General features: G+C 39.3%; 1 protein-coding gene across 1 annotated transcript in view; it reads right to left on the reverse strand.

Annotated features, from left to right (window-relative positions):
• Positions 1 to 1,358: 1,358 nt before the first annotated feature.
• The window catches only part of LOC115217639 (protein mono-ADP-ribosyltransferase PARP14-like), a 231,251-nt gene continuing 204,794 nt past the window's right edge, over positions 1,359 to 27,815 (reverse strand). Inside the window, exons 14-19 of the mRNA XM_029787393.2 lie at positions 15,058 to 15,105; positions 14,761 to 14,811; positions 5,564 to 5,697; positions 5,000 to 5,177; positions 2,455 to 2,759; positions 1,359 to 1,823 (exon numbers count right to left, since the gene is read on the reverse strand). Coding sequence (XP_029643253.2) covers positions 2,515 to 2,759; positions 5,000 to 5,177; positions 5,564 to 5,697; positions 14,761 to 14,811; positions 15,058 to 15,105 — 656 coding nt within the window. The 3' untranslated portion in view covers positions 1,359 to 1,823; positions 2,455 to 2,514. The remainder of the gene's footprint in view (positions 1,824 to 2,454; positions 2,760 to 4,999; positions 5,178 to 5,563; positions 5,698 to 14,760; positions 14,812 to 15,057; positions 15,106 to 27,815) is intronic.

Raw genomic sequence — 27,815 nt, forward strand, 5'->3', positions numbered from 1 at the left:
ATGACGAAGGCGAACGTTGATACAAATTGGATTAAAATTTACAGGAGGGGCTAACTTGAAATGAGAAATTGATTGGGAGACGTTTTGGGATGCTACAGTGGTTGCTTTGCTGTGAAAACGGGGATTTTATTGTTTTCTGGGAACACTTGGGTGTCTAGACTGGACACCTTTTGCCCGATTTCAATCAAATTTTCAACACGGCAAAGTGGAAGCGGATTTGTAATTTAAGCGCGGAAAATGGGTTCGAAATTTTGAAGTTGAAAAACATTTCTCATTTTTAAGTATTTTTGTCTTTTATTTTTTATTGTTTACAGTTTTTTCATTTTTTTTCTGAAATAAATTTACAGCTGCATGTAGCCCATGTTTAGAACTTTCATTTGCAAGGTCAATCGTTGAAAAATTCCCAAAATAACTACTAAATTTAACAAAGAAATCTTTTTATTCCTTATTTTTAATTGCTCAGATAGTGGCACGTACAAAAATTAAGGGTACTTTCCGTTGTCACTGCCTGATATTTATGATTGATCTTTCAAACTATTTTCTTTCTCAACATACTCAAGTTCTTTTGTCTTTTATAAATGGGAGAGAGAAAGATGGAGAAAGATAGAGAGAAAGAGAAAACGAGGAAGAGTCCGAGAGAAAGGAAGGGTAAGAGAGTGGGGAGGTGAGAGAGAAACAAAGAAGGAGAATGTAGCAATAAGAAACAGAAAGTAACAACCACAACCTCACCCGTGCATAGAGTAGGTCACCTTAAGCTAGTTTTTATATATATAGATATCTATGAATCTGTTTTAAGTCTATGAGTTTATAACCTGATTGAAACCAGGTCCTTCTGCTTGTATATATTGTGTGTGTGTGTGTGTTGTTTGTGTGTGTGTTGTTTGTTTGTGTGTGTGTGTGTGTGTGTTGTTTGTTTGTGTGTGTGTGTGTGTGTGTTGTACTTTGCAACATGGGAGCTGTACTGTGTTTTGCAAAATGATGCTTTGAGAATCAACCTACATTTTCCATGATATTACTCGAGAATTCCAAGAAAAATGGTGAAAGTAATGACAACAGTGTTCATCATCATCATCATCATCGTTTAACGTCCACTTTCCATGCTAGCATGGGTTGCACGATTTTGACTGAGGGCTGGCGAACCCCCAATAATACCTCAGTATTATACCACCAGGAGGTTGGCCATTGTCTGATGATTTCTTCCATCAATTTTCTCTGATAGCAGGCATTTAATATTTACCAGTTGGGCTCTGCCTTATCATATGGATGGGGTTTTGGTGAGCGTAAAGGAATCTTTTTCTTCTAAGAATCACATTTCCAAAATCAGCAGACAGTCTCAAAATTGGTTTAAACTTGTTTTATTTTTAAATATAATACAAAATAACAAAACTTTGACTGAATTTGAACTTGCAGCCTTCATTTTATTGTAAGCAATAATTACATTTAATGTAACAAAAAAATGAAAATGTCAAAATATATTCAATTGTTTTAGCATTAGAAATCTGAAGAATTTTCCTGTTACAAATCTGAATAGTTTTACTGTTACAAATTCAAATATTGTTAATGTTACAAATTTGAATAGTTTTAGTGTTACAAATTTGAATACTGTTAGTGATACAAATTTCAATAATTTTTGTGTTACAAATTCAAATATTGTTAGTGTTACAAATCTGGATAGTTATATTGTTACAAATTTGAATAGTTTTAGTGTTACAATGTGAACAGTGTTAGCGTTAAAAATTCAAATAGGTTTAAGTATTACAAATTTGAAGTTTTAGTGTTACTCATTTGAATAGTGGTAGTGATACAAGTTTTAACAGTTTTAATGTTACAAATCTTAAGTGTTTTAATGTCACAAATGTGAATAATTTTCCTGTTACAAATATGAACGGTTTTAATGTTACAAATTTGAATAGGTGCTGGAGTGGCTGTGTGGTAAGTTGCTTGCTTACCAACCACGTGATTCTGGGTTCAGTCCCACTGTGTGGCACCTTGGGCAAGTGTCTTCTACTATAGCCTTGGTCCAACCAAAGCCTTGTGCATGAATTTGGTAGATGGAAACTGAAAGAAGCCCAACATTATATGTATATGGATATATGTATGTATGTATGTATGTATATATGTATGTATGTATGTGAATATGTTTGTGTGTCTGTGTTTATTCCCCCAACATTGATTAACAACTGATGCTAGTGTGTTTACGTCCCTGTAACCTAGCGGTTTGGCAAAAGAGAACAATAGAATAAGTACCAGGCTTACAAAGAATAATTCCTGGGTTTGATTTACCCTACTAAAGGCGGTGCTCCAGTATGGCCACAGTCAAATGACTGAAACAAGTAAAAGAATATAAAAAAGAATAATTAGAATAGTTTTGTGTTACAATTCAAATATTGTTAGTGTTATAAATTGAAGAGTGTTAGTTTTAATAATTTTAGTGAGAGAAATGTGAATGGCTTTAGAATTACCAATCTCAGCTCAAAGTGTTACAAAAGTCTTAAATCCAATTAGAGAATGTAATCAAATAATTAGGATATGCTTGAGAGTCATCAAAGTAACATAAATATTGGGTCTTTGAATATCATCAACAGCAGAATTGTAAGATTCCTGTAAAACTTTTAATCCCTGGTGTCCTTGCATTACTCTTCCCACAAGAACACTGCATTGGTATATTCTCTTTGTTCCGTGACGGTCAGGAGTAGAATAGTTATCATCTGCAGAATATTGGATGTCTCTGGCAAAATAGACACCTTGACCATATGAACCTAAGAACAGAAAGAAAAAAGAAGAAATATATATTTTGGAGTGTTTTGGAAATTCCTTGATACAGTTATAATATAAACACATCACATTGTAAAAGATTATTTGTTTCACGATATTGAGATTATATAGATTTTATCACAATTCTAGGTAATTTGACATCAGGAAGATGTCACTGACCCACAACACCACTCTCTTTTGAAAACACAAGGATTGCATTTAGGGTTCAAACTCGCTCACTTCTCATGAATAAGGTAATGCTCACGAAGACATCTTTATGCAAAGCATGATGCAGGGTCAGAACGTCGACTCTTTTGGGTATAAAAGGCACCCAGATTCTCCAGCCTATCATTCATTTCCCAAATGCAGCAAGTGTAACAAGACTGACATGAAATCAGAGGGAGCAAGCCATCAGATGTCTCCATACTGGTCAACGTCCATAGGTCATTGCTAATGACTTGAACTGCAGTATTTGGACAATTGAATGGCTGGGGGAATGAGACAGTGCCACAAACAACATGGATAATCATCCACATAGTGGCCGACCAAGGGTTACAACAACACGTCATGATTGTCATCTGCAGTGACCACTTGCAGGACTGATTCTGTAGGGCAATGGAATCAGCTAGGCAAAGCATAGCAACTCACCACAGACCCATTTGTGCTGAGACCTTTCAATTTGACTCACCAAAGTCCAGCTAGGAGCCACATCCTCACAGATCATTATTGATGGGTACATCTGCAGTGAGCTGAAAAACGTCAGAGCTGGCAACATGAGTAGTGGAGGAGTGTAGTCTTGTCTGACAGAAGTCGATATTGCATTTCTCTGGAAGACAGCAGAGCTGGCATTTGGAGGAGAAGGGGGGAATGTCATGCCAATGGCTGTATGGTGGAGAGATACTCATGGGGAAGACAGAGCATCATGGCAAGGGGCCAGATTGCACTCAACCAGAAACCTGAACTGGTGGCCTTCTGAAACATTGGTGAAGGCTGAGGAAATGGAGTAACTGCTGCCTGCTATATTGACCAAATTTGGAGGCCTCACATTGTGCCATACTTTGCCTTTAATTGGAATTACGTGTTCTGACATAAGAATGCCCGTGACCATACTGCCAGGTTGACAACAGGCTTCCTCCAACAACATCAACATCCAGACACTGGCTTCAGTCCAGACTCAAACCCTATAGAGCAGCTGTGGGAGGAAACCCCTAAGAAGGCTAAATGACACCCGTCCAAGACCGAAAACTCAGAGACAACTCACTGCAAGTTTTAACAGAGTGTCAGCTGCTATCCCCATGGCCTCCATTAACTGCTTGGTGCATTCAATGCACAGAAGATGCCTGGCAGTAATCAACGCTAATAGTGGTCACACGAGATTTTGAGCTTATCTCTCTGAATCCAGGACATTTTGTCATCACATGACACCATGTGACATTAAACAGGTTTCAGGAAATGATGTTTTATCATTGGGAAAGCCTGTCTCTTGCCAATATTTGCCACTGAATTTGTTTGGGTGGCATTTTGTGGAACACCACCCGTCTACTCACCCCATATCCATATTCACCAAACACATCAAAATCTAATTCCAAAAGATGATAAAAGAGTTAGTGAGAGAGGATCGTTTGAGATATCTAAATGGAGTTACCTCTGTGATGGTACCACTGCTGGTTTATCAGATTTCTGTACAGTTATTAAATGTCCCTTAACCAATTTCTAGGCCGTAGCAGACATTGAATATTTCAATGAGAGTTAACAACACTGTATTGATTATCTCAGTATATCTATAATTGACAAACTCAGAATGGTGATTGCTAGGCCTGGTGTTCGCTTGTTGATATTTCTGTCCAGTCCTGCAGACTCTCCACTATACCTACTCCTTCTTTCCCATAACATTACCCCTCTGGAATTCCACCCCTTCTCTTATCTTTCCTGCCCTATTTTCATTTACAAAAGTCCAAGAGGAACATTGATGGATGGGGACAGACCCTTCCTCCCAATCCAAATAAAAGTGTTGGTTCCACAATAATAAGATACACCTGGTTTACTCTAGAGCAGAAGATGTTAGGAAGGGGACCTGGCAGTAGAAACGATGCCAAACATGGAATGTGTGAGCAACATGACATCCTCTGTCCTCTCTGAGTGAGAAAGGATTCTAAACAGCAATCAATGTGGACAGTGACAGTCTGTCCAGCTCAGGACAATAGGAAGGGTGGGTAGATGATGATGTTGATTATAATATACTTACCATTTTTACCACAATAGCTACGGTTGAATCCTGATTTATTTATTCCACGAACAGCTCCTTCAGCAGTACCATGCCAAAGGCCATCAACTTCATTTGTAATGTTTGGATTTTCTGCCTCAAATTGTTTTTTCAATGCTTTGTATCTCTGGTATAATGTTTTATTTTGAATTCTCTCAATCTGTAGAAAAGGAAATACATTTATGAAAAAACAATCAATTCTCTTCTTTGACAAGGAAATAACGTTTGTGGTGAAAAACCCCAACCCTATCTGCTTTTTTTTCTTTTTTATTTGATACCAATTTTGATTCGGCTGTAAATTTTGGTAAGGCATAATAGTTTAGCTGCAAAATGGTGTTGCATTTACAATTCAATGCAAGAAGTTAAAGCAGAGGTATTTTTGTTGAGCAAAGATTTCTTGTGAATATCCAAAAACACATAGAACCATCCCAAAATAGGTTCATACAATGAGATTTAAATCTTTCATACAAACAAAATGTCTCTTAACATTTTGTTTTAACAATTAACCATCAAATATTGTTTATAAACAGAAATAAAAATACAAACTTTGATTATATGATAAGAAGGCAAATTCCGATGGAAAGTGGTCTGGATGTCATCATATTCTGGTCCTTTTGTGACTGGAACAATTTTAATTAATTCCTCGTCTTCCATTGGTGACCATGTATCAGGGACCGATTCTAGAGTTCAAACAGAAATCAAATACTTCAGAACAAATATAAGAATATGAACCTTTTTTCTGTTGTATGTTTATAAAAAACAGGAATATTTTGACAAAATGTTGGGTTTAGACAAGAAATACTGAATTACTAATGATTACTATAGTTTAGTAGTAGTAGTCATGGTGGTAGCGGCGGTGGTGGTGGTGGTGGTAGTAGTAGTAGTAGTGCAGGTGGGGTTAGGTTGTGGGTGTGGTGAAGAACTCCAACCAAAGCAGAAATTAGAGCACAATACAGTCCTTGCACCGACATCAAACATCCAACCCATTGCTGGCATGAAAACAGACGTTAAAAGATTATGATGATGATGATGATGATGACATCATCGTTAGCCCCTACACACATTTTTTTCTCTCCTTGTTTCTTTCTGTGTCCCTTTCTGTAGAAGAGCGTAGGCTTGAAACGTAAAAGACTTTTTCAATTCCTGAGCGTGATACTAATACATCTGTTTGTGTTTACACCACTTGTCTTCGTCTTTTGTTTTTTTCGTAAACTTTCCCTAAATATTTGCATATATTTATTTGAAGTGATGTACAGGTTTATGTATTTAGAAAAAAGAGGTAATCAGAAGTTTGGATAATTGTTATACAGAAAGAAACAAGGAAAGCTTTCATTTCTTTTTTTCCTTTCCTTCTTTCTTCTATCTTTTCATTTCTTCTGCCTTTCTCCTTGTCTTTTTCTATTTCTTTCCCTTCCCTTCTTCTTTTCACAACCAAGCCACTAAAATTCACCACACACATCCATAGATTCAAAATAAAAAGAACCTTCTCTTCCAATTCAACTCCAGATGAGCACCATTATACACCACACAGTTTAGCAATGATCACCTCATTCAAGTTTCCATTTATTTTGATACGGGGCAAAGCGTATATGTCAGATAATAAACTTTGTTGGTTGTATATTATGACAAAGGGCAAATGTATTGAGAGAAAAGTTGGGCACAAGAGGAATCAAATGTAGCATGCAAGAGAGAAGACATGTGATGCATATGAATGAGGATAGCCATATAGAGAAGTGCCAGTCACTGAACGTGGATGGCATCTGTGGAAAAGAGGAAACCCTGGAAGACATGGGATGAAGTGGTGGAGACTGATCTCAGGTTTTTAGGCCTCATGGAGGAAATGACAATGGATCAAGATGTCTGGGCAATATGAGGCTTTTGAGAAGACCTACCCACTTCAGTGAATCTGTGTTCTAGAAGCTCTGTGTGTTCCACATGCAACAATAAATCTTTCCACACATCCTACCCCCAACAAACAAAAGTACATCCCTTTCTCACATTTCCGCTTCATGCATTAGGCTTATCCCTCACTCCTCAATCCCTTCCTCATGGCCCTACTCACTGACTCATTGCTATCCCATGGTACCCCACCCCTTCTATATACCCAGGTTTTCACCAGCCACTGCACTACTCTTGGCCCTTATGCTTCTTTGCCAATACCCTGCCACTTATATTATGACCTCCATACCTTGAGGTTCAATCCTGGCACTTACCACCACCTATCACTCTCTCCCTTTACAATCCAATTCATATTCTGATCCCTGCTCCTTGTGAGTAAGCCCTGGCACTTTGCTATCACCCCTCTCCTACTCTCACTTACCCTCTTGCTCTCTCCCACTCCCTTTTCCTTTTGATCTTCCCTCAGGCTGGACAGCCATGTGTCTCCTCTACAGCGGTACACATGTTACTGTCTTCATTCTTGATCACTCTCTCTCTCTCTACCTCCCTGGTAAATCATGAACCTCCCCCTACAACAGGATGTGGGTTTCTGCTCCTGTTTCTCCATCACACTCGAACCTAATGCCCCCTCCCCCTCTCAAAGGGTCTTTGTCTTGCAATTTACTTGGTGACCCTGACAGTGCAGGTGCCACTTCAAAGTACCCAGTGCACTCTGTAAAGTGGTTGGCATTTGGAAAGGACATCCAGTTGTAAAAAGCTTACAAAAACTGACCTGACCTGAGCAAGTGCCACGTAAAAAGCACTCAGTCCAATCTACTGGGTGGGTGTGTTAAGAAGGGCATCCAGTTGTAGAACTGTGCCAAAACAGACACAAAAGTCCGCTGCAGGCACCTACCTGGCCAGGTCCTGTCAAACCATGCAACCCATGACAGCATGGAAAGAGGAAGTTAAAAGATGATGATCATGACATACATGTTCATACAATGTCAAAGCACTTGTGCAGCTGTCATGTGAAAAGCATGTGTGCCAGTACCAGGTATAAAGTACCTCTACTGGTACCATGTATAAAGCACCTCTACTGGTACCATGTATATATTTCTTTACTACCCACAAGGGGCTAAACATAGAGGGGACAAACAAGGACAGACAAAGGGATTAAGTCGATTACATCGACCCCAGTGCGTAACTGGTACTTAATTTATCGACCCCGAAAGGATGAAAGGCAAAGTCGACCTAGGCGGAATTTGAACCCAGAACACTTAACGGCAGACGAAATACGGCTACGCATTTCGCCCGATGTGCTAACGTTTCTGCCAGCTCGCCGCCTGGTACCATGTATAAAGCTCCTCTACTGGTACCATGTATAAAGCACTTCTATTGGTACCATGTATAAAGCACCTCTATTGGTACCATGTATAAAGCACCTCTATTGGTACCATGTATAAAACACATCTACTGGTACCAAGTATAAAACACATCTACTGGTACCATGTATAAAGCACCTCTATTGGTACCATGTATAAAGCACATCTACTGGTACCATGTATAAAACACATCTACTGGTACCATGTATAAAGCACCTCTATTGGTACCATGTATAAAGCACCTCTATTGGTACCATGTATAAAACACATCTACTGGTACCAAGTATAAAACACATCTACTGGTACCATGTATAAAGCACCTCTATTGGTACCATGTATAAAGCACATCTACTGGTACCATGTATAAAACACATCTACTAGTACCATGTATAAAGCACCTCTACTCGTACCATGTATAAAGCACCAGTGTTAGTACCATGCATAAAGCACCTCTACTGGTACCATGTATAAAGCACCTCTATTGGTACCATGTATAAAGCATCTCTACTGGTACCATGAATGAAACACCTCTACTGGTACCATGTATAAAACACCTCTATTGGTATCATGTATAAAACACCTCTACTGGTACCATGTATAAAGCACCTCTATTGGTACCATGTTTAAAGCACCTCTATTGGTACCATGTATAAAACACCTCTATTGGTACAATGTATGAAACACCTCTACTGGTACCATGTATAAAGCACCTCTATTGGTACCATGTATAAAACACCTCTATTGGTACCATGTATAAAGCACCTCTATTGGTACCATGTATAAAGCACCTCTACTGGTACTATGTATGAAACACCTCTACTGTACCATGTATAAAGAACCAGTGTTAGTACTATGTATAAAGTACCTCTGCTGGTACCATATACAAAGCACATCTAATGGTACCATGTATAAAGCACCTCTATTGATACCATGTATAAAGCACCTCTACTGATACCATGTGTAAAGCACCTCTACTTGTACTATGTATAAAGCACCTCTACTGGTACCATGTATAAGGCACCTCTTCTGGTACCATGTATAAAGCACCTTTACTGATACCATGTATAAGGTACATCTTCTGGTACCATGTATAAAGCACCTCTACTTGTACCATATATAAAGCACCTCTACTAGTACCATGTATAAGGCACCTCTTCTGGTACCATGTATAATCACCTCTGTATAAAGCACCTCTACTGGTACCATGTATAAAGCACCTCTATTGGTACCATGTATAAAGCACCTCTACTGGTACCATGTATAAAGCACCTCTACTGGTACCATGTATAAAGCACCTCATTTGGTACCATGTATAAAGCACCTCTACTGGTACCATGTATAAAGCACATCTACTGGTACCATGTATAAAGCACCTCTACTGGTACCATGTATAAAACACCTCTATTGGTACCATGTATAAAGCACCTCTATTGGTACCATGTATAAAACACCTCTATTGGTACCATGTATAAAACACCTCTATTGGTACAATGTATGAAACACCTCTACTGGTACCATGTATAAAGCACCTCTATTGGTTCCATGTATAAAGCACCAGTGTTGGTGCCACATAAAAATCACCGAGTGCACTCTGTAAAGTGGTGGGCATTAGGAAGGGCATCAAACCATAGAAACCATGCCAAAACAGACAATTGGAGTGTGCTCTTCTCTCTTATACGCTGCATCTAATTCCTATTATGCCTACTTTCACTGCACATTCAGAGGTGAATGCTAGCCTCATTTCTCTCTAATCTTCACATGTCCTCCACGTTGAGGGCCCATGTCTTGCTACCATGTAAAATTGCTGTTCGATTTGCGTAAGCTCACAAGGAATGAAGCCAGTATGCTCCGATGGATGTATAATGTCAGTGTTCATACTAGACAGAGTGTAAGTACCTTGTGAGAAAAGTTGGACCTAAGAAACATCAGATGTGGTGTGCAAGAGAGATGATTGCACTGGTATGGTCACGTGGCGAAAATGGATGAGGATAGCTGTGTAAAAATGTGCCACACCCTAGCGGTTGAGGGAACCTGTGGAAGAGGTAGACCCAAGAAGGCCTGGGATGAAGTGGTGAAGCATGACCTTCGAACTTTAGGCCTAGCCAAGGAAATGTCTAGCAACCGAGACTTTTGGAAATATGCTGTGCTTGAGAAGAAACTATTGACTACCTCTAGAGCTTCCAAAGCATTTGGAAAAAACCGATTTACACATTATCTGGAAGATTTTATGGCCCCTGTGCCTCTTCCACACATGAACACTACTTTCTCTGATACCCTTCCTATTATTCCATTGTACCCCTTGTGTGTCCATAGCTGGCACTGGGTACACCATATGGAACTTGTGCTTGCACATTTCTTACACATCGAGCAGGGCCACTTACCTGAAGAGGGTAGGGTACTGTCTGTTTTCTTGTTTACTAAAACCTTAGTCTATGCTAAGTTAACCTTAAGGCCCTAAAATTTCAGCTTTTGCCTCCTCACCTGGAATTTCTTTTCTAGCTTTGGTATAAAATCTGTTTGAGGGCAAATAGTAGTTCTGAGGGGGCTGCCAGTCTTGAATCCCTCTCTTATGACGTGGAAGATAATAATGAAATGTAGGGGACTGAGCCTTCATTAACACTTAAAATGTACACCATTTTCTTTGCTGTACTCATGGTTAACTGTCACCTTGCTAACAAAGCCCATCTACATGGATGGCCTGTACAGCTTTCACAAGTCTATCCCTAGCCTCCTCAGATCCCACCTTGCCACACAACAGAGTACTCAAAAGAAAGCTTCCTCTAGATCAACAAATGCAAAGTATAATTCTTTAGTCTTAGCCAAGTATTTCTTTTGCAAATACCATTGAAATATATGTACAAAGGCAACTGTATAAAGAAGTGTCAATTGCTTAAAATTGTTGGAATCTGTGGAAGAGGGAGACTCGGGAAAATATGGGATGAATTAGTGAGGGTCAGTCTCAAGACTTTGAGCCTCACAGAGGTAATAACGATGGAATGAGAAGTCAGCTGATTTATGTACAAACAATAACAAAAAATAATGGTGTTATATTTATTTAATCAGGAATGCAACGTTTTTCCAAGTCGTTTTATTCTTGAGAATCAATCAAGTTTCTTCACTTGCTTGATGATTCACTTTCCTTCGAAAATAATCTTTTAAAAAATACAATGCATTCAGTGTTTTACCTGATAAACTTGTCCTAATTTTTGTGTTGAAACATCCAGTAATTGAAAAAGCTCTTTCTGACTGGACACTTGTTGCTTTAGTTGTAAGCAATGTTCTATAAAGTTTCTCGAGCTTTTCACTTCTGTTCGAAGTTGCTTCAAAATATTCAAATTCTTTAGAGATTCCAAATCCATCTGTTACCATCTTGGGGGGTCTTCATTCATTTTCTTCATTGTGCTTCTGTATTCACGCATGAGTTCATTACCTTCGTAAGTAGATGGGACAACAATAACACTTAATTTTAGGTTCCCTCCTATTTCATTTTCTTTGTATAATTCTGTTGTGTTCTCAGCGTCATGTTCAGGAAATAATCTCCTATATGTTTGTTCAGCATACTTCCTTAAATGTTGTTTCGTTAAAAAAAGAAAAGGTCCAGAAATTGACTCACCTTTAAATTTCCTAGGGTTATGTAAATACCTCAAGAGAGTCAAGGTTTCGACATTTCTTCTCTTATTATATCTATGCATAAGTCTTTCACGAAGATTTAGAGCCAAAGGATTGCCGACAATATTAAGTTTATTCACTAAAAATTCTAAAGAATATTCCGCTTTCAGTAAACCCGTATCATCAGCGCAAATAGCCTTCAAAATAATTTCTACTGAATGCAAAATTTCATATAGTAAATTGAGAGATTTCCATTCTTCTTCAGCTACAGTATCTGTGGAAAGTTCTGCTCGTAGAGCATTTGGAATGCAGCTTTTCAATTTCAAAAATCTCTCAATCATATGGAATGTGCTATTCCACCGAGTTCTGCAATCCAGTATAAGTTTATATTCTCTGTTATCAAAGTTCACTCATACAAACTCTTTCATTTTTTGTAGGAGATTTATGGAAAAGTTTTGAAATTTTTCTTACCTTATTTAAAACTTTATTAAATTCAGGTTTTAGCTGGGGAAAACAAGCATTTTCGTGAGCCAAATCTGTTTGAAAAGTGCGTCTTGTTGGCTTATGTCAGCTTCATCAGCACTATCGTCTGTTATAGCGATCTCTTCACTTTTTATATCGGTCTCATCAGTTGAGGCAATATTTTCAATATTTTTTTGATAGAGAATGTCAATCACAGACAGATGTATGCAATGTGTGAGACATTGTTGGTGATCAGGTCTTATTTCTTTTCTGAATTTCACCATCATAGAAGCACCATCCGTTGTACAGCCAACAATGTGTATATCAAAATCCAATCCAAATTCATGAAGATGTCCTCTCACAAATTACTCTGTTCTCCTGAGCCATGGATCTCAATGAGACCCAACGACCAATGATTGTCTTTCCCATGAACATTTATGTTCATATATCGTTTATTTTGAATTGATGTGTATTCATCCATGTCAGTGAGTAGTGCTGCTTCTTTTTAGAAATAATGAATAAGTTCTTCTTTCTTGATTATGTAATAATTCATTACCATATTCCTGACTCCGTTTGCAGATGCTGGTTGTAATTTATCATATTTGCCTCTCTGACTATGAAGATTTCTCTGAATAAAATCGCTTTTGGCGATTGAATTGAAAGAGAATCCATCCATAGCAGCTAACTTTGAAACCTCTTCTTCCATTGATTTCTATGTTAAAAAGTGTTCCATTGTTGTTGTCATTTTCACAGGAGGCGGGTTTGCATCTTGATTTATGTCGATTTGATGAATTTTCTTCAAGTGCAAGATCAGAGACGTAGTAGAGCCTCCAGAAGACTTCATGATCTTATCACACTTATTGCATTGAGCTTCATCTTTGTTTTTCCTATCGAAAACATTCCAAACAGTTGATTTTCTTTTTATCATGCTAGGGCTAATGAAAATAATTAATAAAAATTCTAGTTAGTGTTACTTCCTTGAAATGAATCTGGAACTGGTTAGTTAGTTAGTTAGTTAGTTAGTTAGTTAATTTGGCTCAAAAGCAAATAGCAAAGCCATGTAGGGGGACATGGAGTTAAGTACAGGGTGGTGTTCATGTAAAGAGTTCAGGCCACTTGAGGTCAAGGGAGGCTTTGAACAAAGTGGTCGTCGGCATCTTCACCATCTCGTCTGGCAGCTTGTTCCACGGATCCGCAACCCGGACGAAGAAAGCTCCTCTCCTTCGATTGAGATGAAATCGTCGCAGGTAGAGCTTTTCGGAATGACCCCGCAGCCAATGCTCTGGAGCAGGAGTGAAGAACAGCTCTTTCAAGAAGTTACACTTTCCGCTTATGATGTTGTGGGCGAGAATGAGATCACCACGGCGGCGGCGTTTTTCTAGAGAATAAAGGTCGAGCGTCCTCAGTTATTACATATGCTCAACAGGTAAGATCACCTGACTGAAGGGTAACATCCCCTTGACTTGCTATGAATAAACCTTGTTACCTCCAAATTCAAAGAGTCAGCCAGGGGTTAGCGAAGGCAATGACAAGGTGCTGATCTAAGGTTCAAGGGGAGAGAAGGTGAGAATTGATATGTTGCGATATGTTTCAATGAAACAGACAGCACTCTCAGCTAAAGGCGACCGACAACAGTTCAGTTAGTTCAGTTTCAACGATATTTCTTCAAAACAAAAAATGGAGAAATGTTTTGCGAAAAAAAAAACAGAAACAGCAAGCATTAAAATTGGTTTTGGCAAATCCGTTTCGGTTTTACTGATCATAATATAAAACCGGTTTTATAAAACCAGTTTCGAGGCCCAGTAAATATGAATATGAAGTAAGAGAGAACTGGTATGAGCATGTACCAAGAAAGTTATACAGGACGATGGAAAAGTAATGATACTCTGGGACTATGATTTTCAGACGGATCGTGTAATTGAACACCGTCAGCCGGATTTTGTCATATTGAGAAAGTGAGACGAATACTATCAGATCATTGATGTAACCATACCAAATGACATGAATGCTGTGAGTAAAGAGGTTGGAAATATCCCCAAGTACTCTGAATTGAAAGTGGAAATGGCAAGACTGTATGGAATGCAAGAAGGTAATGTAAAAGTGATACCAGTGGTGATCAGAATGCTGGGTTCAATCCCATTGAAACTTCAAAACTTCTTAAGGCAACTGGAAATCCTTTGCAAGATTGATGTCTTACAAAAAGCAGCCTATCTGGGCACAGCGCACATCTTAAGGAAAGTATTATCCGTCTGAGGTCCTTGTTGTGACTTGACAGATGACTAAAGACTCCAGTGCATTTTTACCTACACTGTATTACGAAGGAATAATAATAATAATAATAATAATAATAATAATATAATAATAATGATAATGATATAATATCAGTTTTACAGTTGCATGGTACCTTACCTTTGTTCTTTCCAAAAGGCCAGAGATTTCTCCAAAATCCGTGCGAACCTTCTAAAAAAGAAAAGAAAGATAGAACATAATAATGATGATGATGATGTTGATGATTTCATTTATTTTCCCACAAGGGCAAAAGTTGAGGGAGACAATACAAAGACAGACATAAAGTGTGGGGGGTTTACATGTAATAATGAAATAATAATAATAATAATAATAATAATAATAATAATAATAATAATAATAATAATAATAATAATAATAATGATATAATATCAGTTTTACAGTTGCATGGTACCTTACCTTTGTTCTTTCCAAAAGGCCAGAAACTTCTCCAAAACCCGTGCGAACCTTATATAAAAGAAAGGAAAGATAGAACATAATAATGATGATGATGATGTTGATGATTTCATTTATTTTCCCACAAGGGCAAAAGTTGAGGGAGACAATACAAAGACAGACATAAAGTGTGGGGGGTTTACATGTAATAATGAAATGGTAAATGAATAAAAAGAAAGAGGTTTACACAGCATACACTGGGAAAGAGGACACACATGCATAGCATACAGAAGTACAAACAAAATGTGGGAGGGAGGATGATAAAAGATGTGGCCCACCTGATACAGGAATGCCTCTAGGAATAATTGAGGAACTCCACTGCCTGACATTTCCCTGAATCCCTATGAGCAAATCCCTTCTCCAATTCCTTCTCTCTGACTCGCAGGTCTACACTTAGAGAGGTACCATCCACTCTTGCCATTTTTGCAACTTTCACCCACCTTTCAATAAACACACTCGAGGACAGCACTTCCCTCTTCACTCTCAATTTCCTTTTCAAGTGAAACTTGAGGAAGTCAATGAGAGCTCTGCCAAAGAGGAATGGATCTGTCCTCGGGCCTTTCAGCCTTGTCCACCAAACAACCTCTTTTGCCATAGCCACCAGGCAAAGGAAAACTGCCTTGCCTACTTGATTGAAGGAGGACGGTAGTGCAATCATCACTACAGACTCGGCTGACAGATGGATCCGTCCCACACGTTACAGCAGCTGTTCAACATAACTCCACAAGTCAGCAATGCCTGGACACTAAACAAGAGCATGCAAAATGGTTTCGTCACTCTTCATGCACCTCGGACAAGCCCGTCTGACAGCACATCCATGCCAGTAGAGCTTGTCTCGAACCAGCATTCCCCCATAGCACTGCCAAGGCAAGGACATCTGGAAATTGTCCACAGCTCTTCTCCCTGATGGAGCTGCAATCATGGGTGAAGAAAAAACCGAGACTGGGCACCAGGCACTTAGAATGTCTTCAGGAGCTCACAGCCTTCTACCAGTTGGGTAATGGGGGTCAGTGGATGTTCTGCTTTAGAAATCTACAGAGGATTAATATCAGGGAAGTGTGATGATGTTCTCGGGGAAACTCTGAGCATTGATGAGAATCAATAATAATAATAATAATAATGATAATGATAATGATAATAATAATAATAATAATGATAATGATAATAATAATAATGATAATAATAATAATGATAATAATAATAATAATAAGGACATGACAGGAAGGCGGCTGGATGTGACAGAGGATGGACGTATTTTTCCGATGCTCTGAACTGGCAACAGCTAACCCAGCAGGACAACTGAAAAAAGCAACTGTAGAAAACTGGAAGATCTACTGTTTTCTGTGAGTAATTTGAATTTCCCTCAAAATAAGTTAAGGAACTTACATATCTACAGCTCATACAAACGAACACCTAACAAGAAAAATTAGAAACATAAATATCTCCAATTTTGTGTGAACATTTAGTTGTCTCTCATGACTATAAGAATGTGTAAAATTGCCTTTTAAATTGCCTTTTATTGTAACAACACAATTAAATGCACGATAAACAATTATGGAAGTAAGCACCTGCTAATATATACATACAACTGAATCCAGAAATTTTAAAAATATATACATAACATTGAATTCAGAAATTTTTTAAAAAATCATCAAAGTAAACATCAGATAATATGTGTGTGTGAGTATACACATACATATACATATGTATGTGGAAAGGAAGAAAAGAGAAAGGAAAAAAAAATAAATGTAAACATGTTTGTCCTTTTACTGACCATTAATGTCCTTTGTCTTCACCATCTGCTGAATCTATTTATAGACCCATAGAACATGACCTCTTTAACCAACCATTCCCCCACACAATGGCAGTAGTGGTGATGATGGTGGCTGTGACTACACATAAAACAATATCATTGATGATGATGATGGTGATGTTGATGATGATGATGATGATGATGATGGTGGTGGTGAAGGTCATAGTAATAACAATAATAACTGACAGATCCCTTTTTTTTCTTTTCTTTCTCCGTATTTTATTCTCATTATTTCGAACTAATACAGGTAGAGTGAGCCTTTTATAGGTTTAAAAGAGGAAGGGAAAAGCAGGAAGGAAAAAGGGGAAGAAGGAGATAGAGAGAAAGAGAGAGGAAAAAAGGAAGAGAAGGAGGGAAAAAAATGTTCAGAGATAAAACTACCAACAAAAACAAAATACAGACGAATACAGATCTGCTAGCCTTAAGAAGCTGCGCTACGAGCAATGCTTGCATGTAGAGAACCCTAAACTGATAGATCCATCTCCTAATATAAGAATCGAAGCTCATCATGCTTCAATGTCAACAAATCAAACAATAAACCGCATTGGTCGTCACACGGATTACAAAAGACCATGTACCCGAAAATTGAACCAAATTCTGATTGAAAAATCAGCTACTGGATCAAATCTTCCCAACACACAGGAGCTGGACGAACCCCACAACCGGAATATTCCAACAGATGGCCATCCATGCTCATCACCAAATAATCAAAAGAAAAAGAAGGAAAAATGGTCTCGGGAAGATAAAGAAGTTCTTGAGGCCTTCTACCATGCCATATGTTTCCCCACAGATAAATCGAACACTATACAAACATACTTAAACTGGAGACAGAAACACCTTGAAGTAAGACCCTACATAGACAGGAACAAACTTGCCAACGTCAGAAGAAATATTATAAAGAAAAAATACTGACTGAAGTAGAGATTGATCAAATTAGACAAGCAATATCGGATAAAATGAACGAAGCTGCAGCTAGAGAAGATAATACAGAGGAAATAATTATAGACCAGCCCAGGGCTGATAAAAACGAAGTAAGGATTGAAAGAGTTAGTATAAGTGATAGGCAAAGTGAAATACTCCCTGAACCAATCATAAACACTAAGACAGATGAGCATCAAATAGATGAAGAAAGTCACACAAATATTGACCCAACAGAACTACATGAGCTAAAAAATCAAATCATGATTGAATGGCTGAAAAGTAAAGAAACCAGCATGGATGAACGTGATACACTCCCTAAAATCTGCAACTCTAACCAAAACATGAAAATAATTGGTAAAATCCGGCTTGCACTTAAGGATATAATTTAAGCTGATGATGTTGATATTACAGGATCTCAACCACCTGTACTATGCATCCGCAAAAATCTCAACGATCCTATGTGGTGTAAAGGTTAGAAAACGGCAACATTCCCACAAAAAGCCTTCTTGGCAAGAGTGTCTGCAACATCAAATTAAACTATTTAGATCTGACACTGAATATTTGAAAAACCTTAAGGCTCACAAGACTACCAAACCTACAAAAACCCCAAAATTGCTGAAAAAATACAATATGAAAACTATACTTGATATTGATGCCACCATAGAAACCATCAAGCAAAAGCTATCTGCTAAAGTTGCCCGCATAGCGAGGTATGAAAAGCGTGTTAGATTTTTCAAGGACAACATGTTCAAAAATAACCCCAAGAATTTTTACAGGAAGATAGGAAAAACAGTGTTTACTGCAAGGTCTGTACCATCAAAAGAAGAAGTTTATTTGGGAATAAAATTTGGGCAGAAGAAAAAACGCACAACGAAAAGGCCCCCTGGATTGACAGAATATCTACAGAACTGGACCCCTTAGAAGAGCAAAAGTGGGAGGGTGTCAAGGTAGAAGATATAAGATCTGCTCTCAGGAGGTCAAGCAAATGGAAGTCTCCAGGAAAGGATAAAATTCCTAACTTCTGGCTGAATGCCTTCCCAGAGAGCCATGAACTGCTAACAGAACTGTACAATGATGTTTTGCAACACCCTAGTAGGATGCCTCCTTGGCTAGTTAATGGGTTAACATTCCTGCTTCCAAAAAGTGAAGAAATAAATGAACCAAAAAACTATAGACCCATAACCTGCTTAACAACTATGTACAAAACACTAACATCTGTCCTGATGGAATATACTTATAGTTTCTTAACAGACAGCAGCATATTCCCTAATGAACAGAAAGGATGTAAACGTGGATCCTACGGCTGTAAAGATCAACTACTCATCAATAAGGTGATCTTAGAAGATTGCCACAAACGACACAAAAACTTATCAATAGCCTGGATAGACTATAAAAAGGCTTTTGATAGCCTACCACATAGCTGGATTAGGAAATGCCTGGAAATGTATAAGATAGCACCTACTCTGCAAAACTTTTTGACTGTAAGTATGAGATCATGGAGAACCACACTAACTTTGAACAGTCACAATGAATCTCTAAATGCTGGTGATGTAAACATTTCATGTGGCATTTTCCAGGGTGACTCACTGTCACCACTCCTCTTTTGTTTAGCCTTAATACCTCTCTCAAAACTGCTCAATGATGCACAGTACGGGTATAAAATGTTTGATAAAAATATAAATCATCTCATTTACATGGATGATTTAAAGCTTTTTGCAAAAAATGACCGAAAACTTAAGGGCTTACTAACGATAGTCAAACAATTCAGTGACGACATCAGAATGCAATTCGGCCTCGATAAATGTGCAAAAGCTACCTTTATCAAAGGAAAAATGACAGAAACATCTAACGTTAACCTTGACCAGCAGAATATCATAAAAGAACTAGACCCAGCGGAGAGCTACAAGTACCTAGGGGTAATTGAAGGGAACGGAATAAGGCATTCAGAGATGAAGGAAAGGATCAGGAGAGAATGCTATCGAAGAGTGAGAGCAATACTCAAGACAGAGCTGAATGCAAGAAATAGGATCGAAGCGATCAATGCATTAGCCATACCAGTCGTGACTTACAGTTTCAATATCGTTAACTGGTCAATTACTGAAATATGTCAGCTCGACAGAAAAATAAGAAAACTGTTGACAATGCATAGAATGCACCACCCTAAGGCAGATACAGAACGACTTTATCTGCCAAGAAAAGAGGAAGGCCGTGGTCTTTTGCAACTGGCAATAACAATGAAGATTGCTACAATTGGCCTAGACACCTACCTGAAAAACTCTGGGGACTGGATGTTAAAACTTGTCTCGAAACATGAAAACAAGAAAGCATCATACTCAGTAACAAAACAGGCAAAAGAATATCTAAGTGAATTCCGAATACAACCAATTTTGGAATTAGAGATAGACATACAAGAAACAAGCACAGAAAAAGCTAAATGCATTAAAACGCGTGCTAAAACTGCTGCCTTAGATATTCTGAATAATAAATGGCAAGAAAAACCTCTCTATGGCAAATACCCAAAGAGAGCGAATGCCCTGACCCATAAATGGCTAATGGCCTCTGGCTTAAAATCTGAAACAGAAGGGTTTATCATAGCAGCTCAAGATCAATGCCTACCAACAAGAAACTACCAGGCCAACATATTAAAGAACAGCAGTAGTCCTCCAACATGTCATATATGTCAACAACAAAATGAAACCATTGATCATGTTGTCTCCAAATGCAGTCTTCTAGCGCCTACAGAGTACCTCAACAGGCATGATAGAGCTGCACAATATATTCACTGGGTAATTTGCAAAAACCTGGATTTGCCCCATGAAAAAAACTGGTGGAACACAATCCACCTCCAGTGCTTGAAAATGACCACATCTCACTCCTCTGAACTTCACCATCCAAACTGACAGAAAGATAGATGCAATAAGCCAGACATCATATTGAAAGACTTCAGACAAAGAACATGCCTCCTCATTGATATGACTGTCCCAATCGAAATAAATGTATCTATCAAGACCTACCAAAAACTGAGCAAATATAAAGATCTTGAAATAGAAATCAGCAAAATGTGGAACCTGAAGACTAAAACAATACCTGTTGTCATAGGTGCCCTGGGAATGATAGCGAAAGGGGCTGATTGCTACCTAACTCAGATACCAGGAAACCCCAAAATGGCAGAAATTCAAAAGATAGTGCTCATGGGAACTGCTCATATCCTACGCAAAATACTCTCTATGTAATCCCAAGGTTTAAAACAAACTTTTTTTTTTTCTAAGTTTATGTATTAGACATTCACTAGTACAACACCAAAAAACCCCCAAAATATATGGCACACTAGGCATAACAACGTGAACTTCCAACCTGTTGTCTCTTGAGGTCTCTGGGTGAGACTTGGAGCCAACTTGTACAGACATAAAGCAAAAGTCAAACATAGAATAATAATAATAATAATAATAATAATAATAATAATAATAATAATAATAATAATAATAATGTTGAAGAGTGCCAGCATTGACAGTGGTTGGACATGTTCTTGCTTCTCTGACCAGTCAGCAACTGAAGACACAGAATTACACTAATACAAGTCAGATGGACAACTGAAAAATAACTCTTAAAGACTGGAATATCCACAGATTCCTATGAGTATTTTAAATTTCCCTCAAAATGAGAAACTTACATATCTAAAGTCTTCCAAGGCACAAATGATCAGCTTTAAAATCTTTAATATCTACAACTTCTGTGAATACCTATCTTTTCCTTTCTTCCTGAGTATTCGAAAATGTAAACATCCTCTTTATTCTAAGAACGTTACAGTTTTCTCTGTTCAGACCTACGGACAAATATCTCTAAAAAATTTAGAAACTTTAATATCTGCAATTTTATGTGAAAATTTGATCTTTCATTTTTCCCTGACCACCCGAATATGTAAATATACATTTCACTGTAACAACACAATTAAATGCATGATAAAAAACAAAAAAATCAAGAAGGTAATCACCTGCCAATATATACAAACTGCACAATTACAAAAACTGTAAACCACAGGAAAACTTATAAAACAAAAATAAAAATAAAAAAATAAAAATTCAGAAATTCAAGGAGGTGAACAGCAGTATATCTATATCTATATCTATATATATATCTATATATATATATATATAATTACTTAGAAATAAAACAAGGTGAATTGGTTCTTTTCAAGGCCAAGGTCAGCGCTCTCATTGATCGCTAGTAGTAGTAAACACATTTGACCTCTGCAGCCCCCAAAGGTGTGAGGCTGCTTTTGTCTCTTTATGACACAGGAATGCCCATTGCTCATCTCTTCACCATCTGCCGAATGTATTTACAGACTTGTAGAATTTAATCTCTTCACCAAGCTGTCTCCCTTGCTCCTACTATTCCCTTAAACACTCACATATTTATGATCATCTCAAGTACAAGACAAAAGTTGAAACTAAAAAGCATTCAATAATACCTTTTAATAATAAATAGAATTAATAATAATGATGGTAATAATGATAATAATAATAATAATTTAGCCAAAACTCATGGCTGATCAGAGGAAATATTAACAATGACAAATATTAGTAAAAAAAATGAAAATAATAATAATAATAACAAAAGGGAGTGGTTGGAATCTCCGTATGCTCTGATTGATGATGCATCTAGTGATGATGTCACAATAAAAACACTGGTAATTGCGTAACCTGATAATGGCCACCTCAGATGAGTGGCAACAAAAAAACAAAAAATATTGGGAATAACGGTGGGAAAGAAACTGAAGCCCTTGATGGTGACAGTGTTACACCCGGCAGGCTCAGAGATTCTGGTCCGACTCCAGCCTGTTGTTACCTAGGAAAGGACCAGCACACACGGCGTAGATGGAACAAACATGTCAATGTTATGGTTAAAGAGTTTTACTACCTGAACAACGCCATAGACGAAAATGGTGTTCATCTTAGGGGATACCGACAACGTATGTATGATCAATGGAGAAAAAGAGGATTGTTTCAACTCACGGAACTGAGATTATGTGATTAAGCTAGAGTAATAAAAAAAATCGTTGGTTCACAGTAGAGCTCGAAGCTCTCAAAAGATGGGTGTTGGAAAATAGCAGCCGAGGAAATGATGAAAATACAGTTCTTACTGATAAAAGTAATTTCATAGCAGAAAACAGAGGTGAGATCTCTAATAAACCACTGGAAAGGAACAGTGATAGCTTGCTCAATGAGAGACATATACAGGGGTTGGACAAAGTAATGGAAACACCTAGTATCATAGCATCAAAATTTTGAAATATCTATAAAACTATTAAAAGCTTGTTTATTTTTATGTTTTTTATATTTATTATTAGTGTTACTTAATATGTTTTGCTAAAATTGCTGTTTCTTTTCAGATATCATTAGAAAAGGGAATTAAAATTCATTAAAATGACAGATCTATCGAACTTACAAAGTGGTCAAATTGTTGGTGCTTGTATGGCAGGCACTAGCATAATGAAAACAGCCAAAATATTTGGTGTGTCAATAAGTACTGTCTCGAAAGTAATGACAGCCTTTGAGAAAGAGAGAAAATCTCCTCATTGAAACAAAACTTCAGAAGAAAACCAAAACTTTCAGATAGGGACTGTTGCACTCTTATGTGAATTGTTAGAAAGGATCACAGAAGTACAGCTCTCCGAATTACTGCCGAGCTTAATGACCACCTCCAGAACCCGGTTTCCACAAAAACTGTTTACAGGGAGCTGTACAAAGCCAGATTTCACATGCGGGCTGCAATCAGAAAGCCACTCCTTTCAAAAACAAACATTGCAAAGCATTTAAAGAGGTGTAAAATCCTATGGAACTGGTCCCTAGAGCAATGGAATGTATCCAGGCTCAACAAAATCCCCAACTTCTGGTTAAAATACCTAAGAGGAATACATAAAAAGTTGGCTGAGAAATTTAATGACATACTAGCAGAGCCAGAGACAAGGCCTGAATGACTCGCAAACGGGATGGCATAATAACGATTCTGCTACCTTGAATGAATAATAATAAAAATGATGATAATAATAATAATAATAATACCCAAGGCACACAGAGCTGCGCTCGGTAGTGAAGTGAAAGCACGCTATAAAAATAAAACTACTGAATAATAATAATAATAATAATAATAATGATAATGATAATAATAATAATAATAATAATATAATAATAATAATGATAATAATAATAATAATAATAATAAAAATGATAATAATAATAATAATAATAAAATTAATAATAATAATAATAAAATTAATAATAATAATAATAAAAATAATAAAATTAATAATAATAATAACAGAGTCAAAATTAAAAGAGTGTCTTCTTTTAATTATTTTGACTCTCTATCTTAACCAAAATGAAGCAGACTGACAAAATTATTTTTTGAACCTGTTGAAGACACACAAGATGTTGAAATATCGTTCACTAGATAACAATGGCATTCGTCTTTTAATTTTGACCCTCTATCTTCAGGAGGAGTTACCTCAATCCTTTATATAATAATAATAATAATAATAATAATAATAATAATGATAATAATAATAATAATGATAATAATTATCATCATCATCATCATCATCATCATCGTTTAACGTCCGTTTTCCGCGCTAGCACGGGTTGGACGGTTCGACCGGGGTCTGGGAAGCCAGGGGCTGCACCAGGCTCCAGTCTGATCTGGCAGAGTTTCTACAGCTGGATGCCCTTCCTAACGCCAACCACTCCGCGAGTGTAGTGGGTACTTTTTACGTGCCACCTGCACAGGTGCCAGGGGGGTCCGGAATCGGCCACAATTGGTTGGAGCTTTTAACGTGCCACCGGCACAAAAGCCAGCTAAGGCGGCGCTGGCAACGGCCATTTTTGGATGATGCTTTTTATGTGCCACCAGCACAGAAGCCAGTCGGGGCGGCGCTGGCATCGGCCACGTTCGGATGGTGCTTTTTATGTGCCACCGGCACAGGAGCCAGTCGGGGCGAAGCTGGCATCGGCCACGTTCAGATGGTGCTTTTTATGTGCCACTGGCACAGGAGCCAGTCGGGTCGGCGCTGGATGGTGCCAGTTGGGGTGCCAGTTGGGGCAGCACTGGCATCGGCCACGTTCGGATGGTGCTTTTTATGTGCCACCGGCACAGAAGCCAGTCGGGGCGGCGCTGGCATCGGCCACGTTCGGATGGTGCTTTTTATGTGCCACCGGCACAGGAGCAAGTCGGGTCAGCGCTGGCATCAGCCACGTTTGGATGGTGCTTTTTATGTGCCACCGGCACAGGAGCCAGTCGAGGCGGCGCTGGCATCGGCCACATTCGGATGGTGCTTTTTATGTGCCACTGGCACAGGAGCCAGTCGGGGCGGCGCTGGATGGTGCCAGTCGGGGCAGCGCTGGCATCGGCCACGTTCGGATGGTGCTTTTTATGTGCCACCGGCACAGAAGCCAGTCGGGGCGGCGCTGGCATCGGCCACGTTCGGATGGTGCTTTTTATGTGCCACCGGCACAGGAGCCAGTCGGGGCGAAGCTGGCATCGGCCACGTTCGGATGGTGCTTTTTATGTGCCACTGGCACAGGAGCCAGTCGGGGCGGCGCTGGATGGTGCCAGTCGGGGTGCCAGTCGGGGCGGCGCTGGCATCGGCCACGTTTGGATGGTGCTTTTTATGTGCCACCAGCACAGAAGCCAGTCGGGGCGGCGCTGGCATCGGCCACATTCGGATGGTGCTTTTTATGTGCCACCGGCACAGGAGCAAGTCGGGTCAGCGCTGGCATCAGCCACGTTCGGATGGTGCTTTTTATGTGCCACCGGCACAGAAGCCAATCGGGGCGGCGCTGGCATCGGCCACGTTCGGATGGTGCTTTTTATGTGCCACCGGCACAGGAGCCAGTCGGGGCGAAGCTGGCATCGGCCACGTTCGGATGGTGCTTTTTATGTGCCACTGGCACAGGAGCCAGTCGGGGCGGCGCTGGATGGTGCCAGTCGGGATGCCAGTCGGGGCGGCGCTGGCATCGGCCACGTTTGGATGGTGCTTTTTATGTGCCACCAGCACAGAAGCCAGTCGGGGCGGCGCTGGCATCGGCCACATTCGGATGGTGCTTTTTATGTGCCACCGGCACAGGAGCAAGTCGTGTCAGCGCTGGCATCGGCCACGTTCGGATGGTGCTTTTTATGTGCCACCGGCACAGGAGCCAGTCGGGGCGGCGCTGGCATCGGCCACATTCGGATGGTGCTTTTTATGTGCCACTGGCACAGGAGCCAGTCGGGGCGGCGCTGGCATCGGCCACGTTTGGATGGTGCTTTTTTTGTGCCACCAGCACAGGAGCCAGTCGGGGCGGCGCTGGCTTCGGCCACTTTCGGATGGTGGTTTTTTATGTGCCACCGGCACAGAAGCCAGTCGGGGCAGCGCTGGCATCGGCCACGTTTGGATGGTGCTTTTTATGTACCACCGGCACAGGAGCAAGTCAGGTCAGCGCTGGCATCGGCCACGTTCGGATGGTGCTTTTTATGTGCCACCGGCACAGATGCCAGTCAGGGTGAAACTGGCATCGGCCACGTTCGGATGGTGCTTTTTATGTGCCACTGGCACAGGAGCCAGTCGGGGCGGCGCTGGATGGTGCCAGTCGGGGTGCCAGTCGGGGCAGCGCTGGCATCGGCCACGTTTGGATGGTGCCTTTTATGTCCCACCGGCACAGAAGCCAGTCGGGGCGGTGCTGGCATTGGCCACGTTCGGATGGTGCTTTTTATGTGCCACCGGCACAGGTATCACAACTACTATTTCCATTGATATTTATATTTATTTCGATGTTCATGTACTTGACTCAACAGGTCTCCTCAAGCACAGCGAGACGTTCCGGGATCCAAGGTACTTTGAATGGGCAGGGGGCTATGCAGAACTGGTGCAGGAAGCAGCCCGGGTCTTTGCAGTCACAGCATATCTCCAGAGATCTCGGTCCTTCACCATTGCCTCAGTGAGGCCCAACGCTTTGAGGTCATGCTTGACTACCTCATCCCATGTCTTCCTGGGTCTACCTCTCCCCCTGATACCTTCAACTGTTTGGGAGTGGCACTTCTTCACACATCCCTCCTCATCCATCCACAGTACATGACCATACCATCACAAGCGTCGCTCTTGCACACCACATCTGATGCTTCTTATGTCCAGCATTTCTCTCAAGAGAACACCAGGGGATGTTTAACATGTGAGAGCGATAAAACAGTGCTCCGAAATCTATCCACAAACATCGGAAATAAAGACATCACATGGAGCCAAAAATTAACTGACAAAGGATTGGACTATATCCAAGTAAATAATACTCATTGAAATTTATTGCTATTTTCCAAGCAAAATCATGTATTTTAACTCGATATCATCTCCAACCATGTAAACATGCTTGATACATTACGATCCATCAACAACAGATCATCTCCGGCCCCAGACACCATGTACAAAAAAATTACAAATAAATTAAATAATAATGGTATTATTCAACCCAAGAATAACAATCGGGAAGTGCGTACTTTAAACTTGTTACACAAAAAGTATGAAAAACTACACAGGCAAAACAATTTGACAATAGAAATGAACGGACCGGTACCCTACGAAAATGATGACTGTCAAAATAATGGGCCAGACGTTGTTCCTCATGTTCTGCAAATAAAACCAAAAAGGCATAAATGGACACGTGAGGAATACATTTCAATCCTACACGCTTAATTTACAGCAGTGCTCTACCCAAAGAACAAAAACACAACAACATATACATATAAAATATGGAAGAAAAATAACCTAAACAAACACTTGGATACAGCAATGAACCCTAATAAACTAGCTAACATACGAAGATATATTCTCAACGCAAAAAAAATATCAGAAATAGAAATAGAACATTTATAAGAAAAAATACATCAGAAAAATGTAGATAGTAAACAGACAACAATGCCAAATAAATTAAACACTGAGATAGTAAAACACGAAGACAGACGTAAC

The sequence above is a fragment of the Octopus sinensis genome, linkage group LG1 (genome assembly GCF_006345805.1).
Source record: "Octopus sinensis linkage group LG1, ASM634580v1, whole genome shotgun sequence".
Lineage (NCBI taxonomy): Eukaryota > Metazoa > Mollusca > Cephalopoda > Octopoda > Octopodidae > Octopus > Octopus sinensis.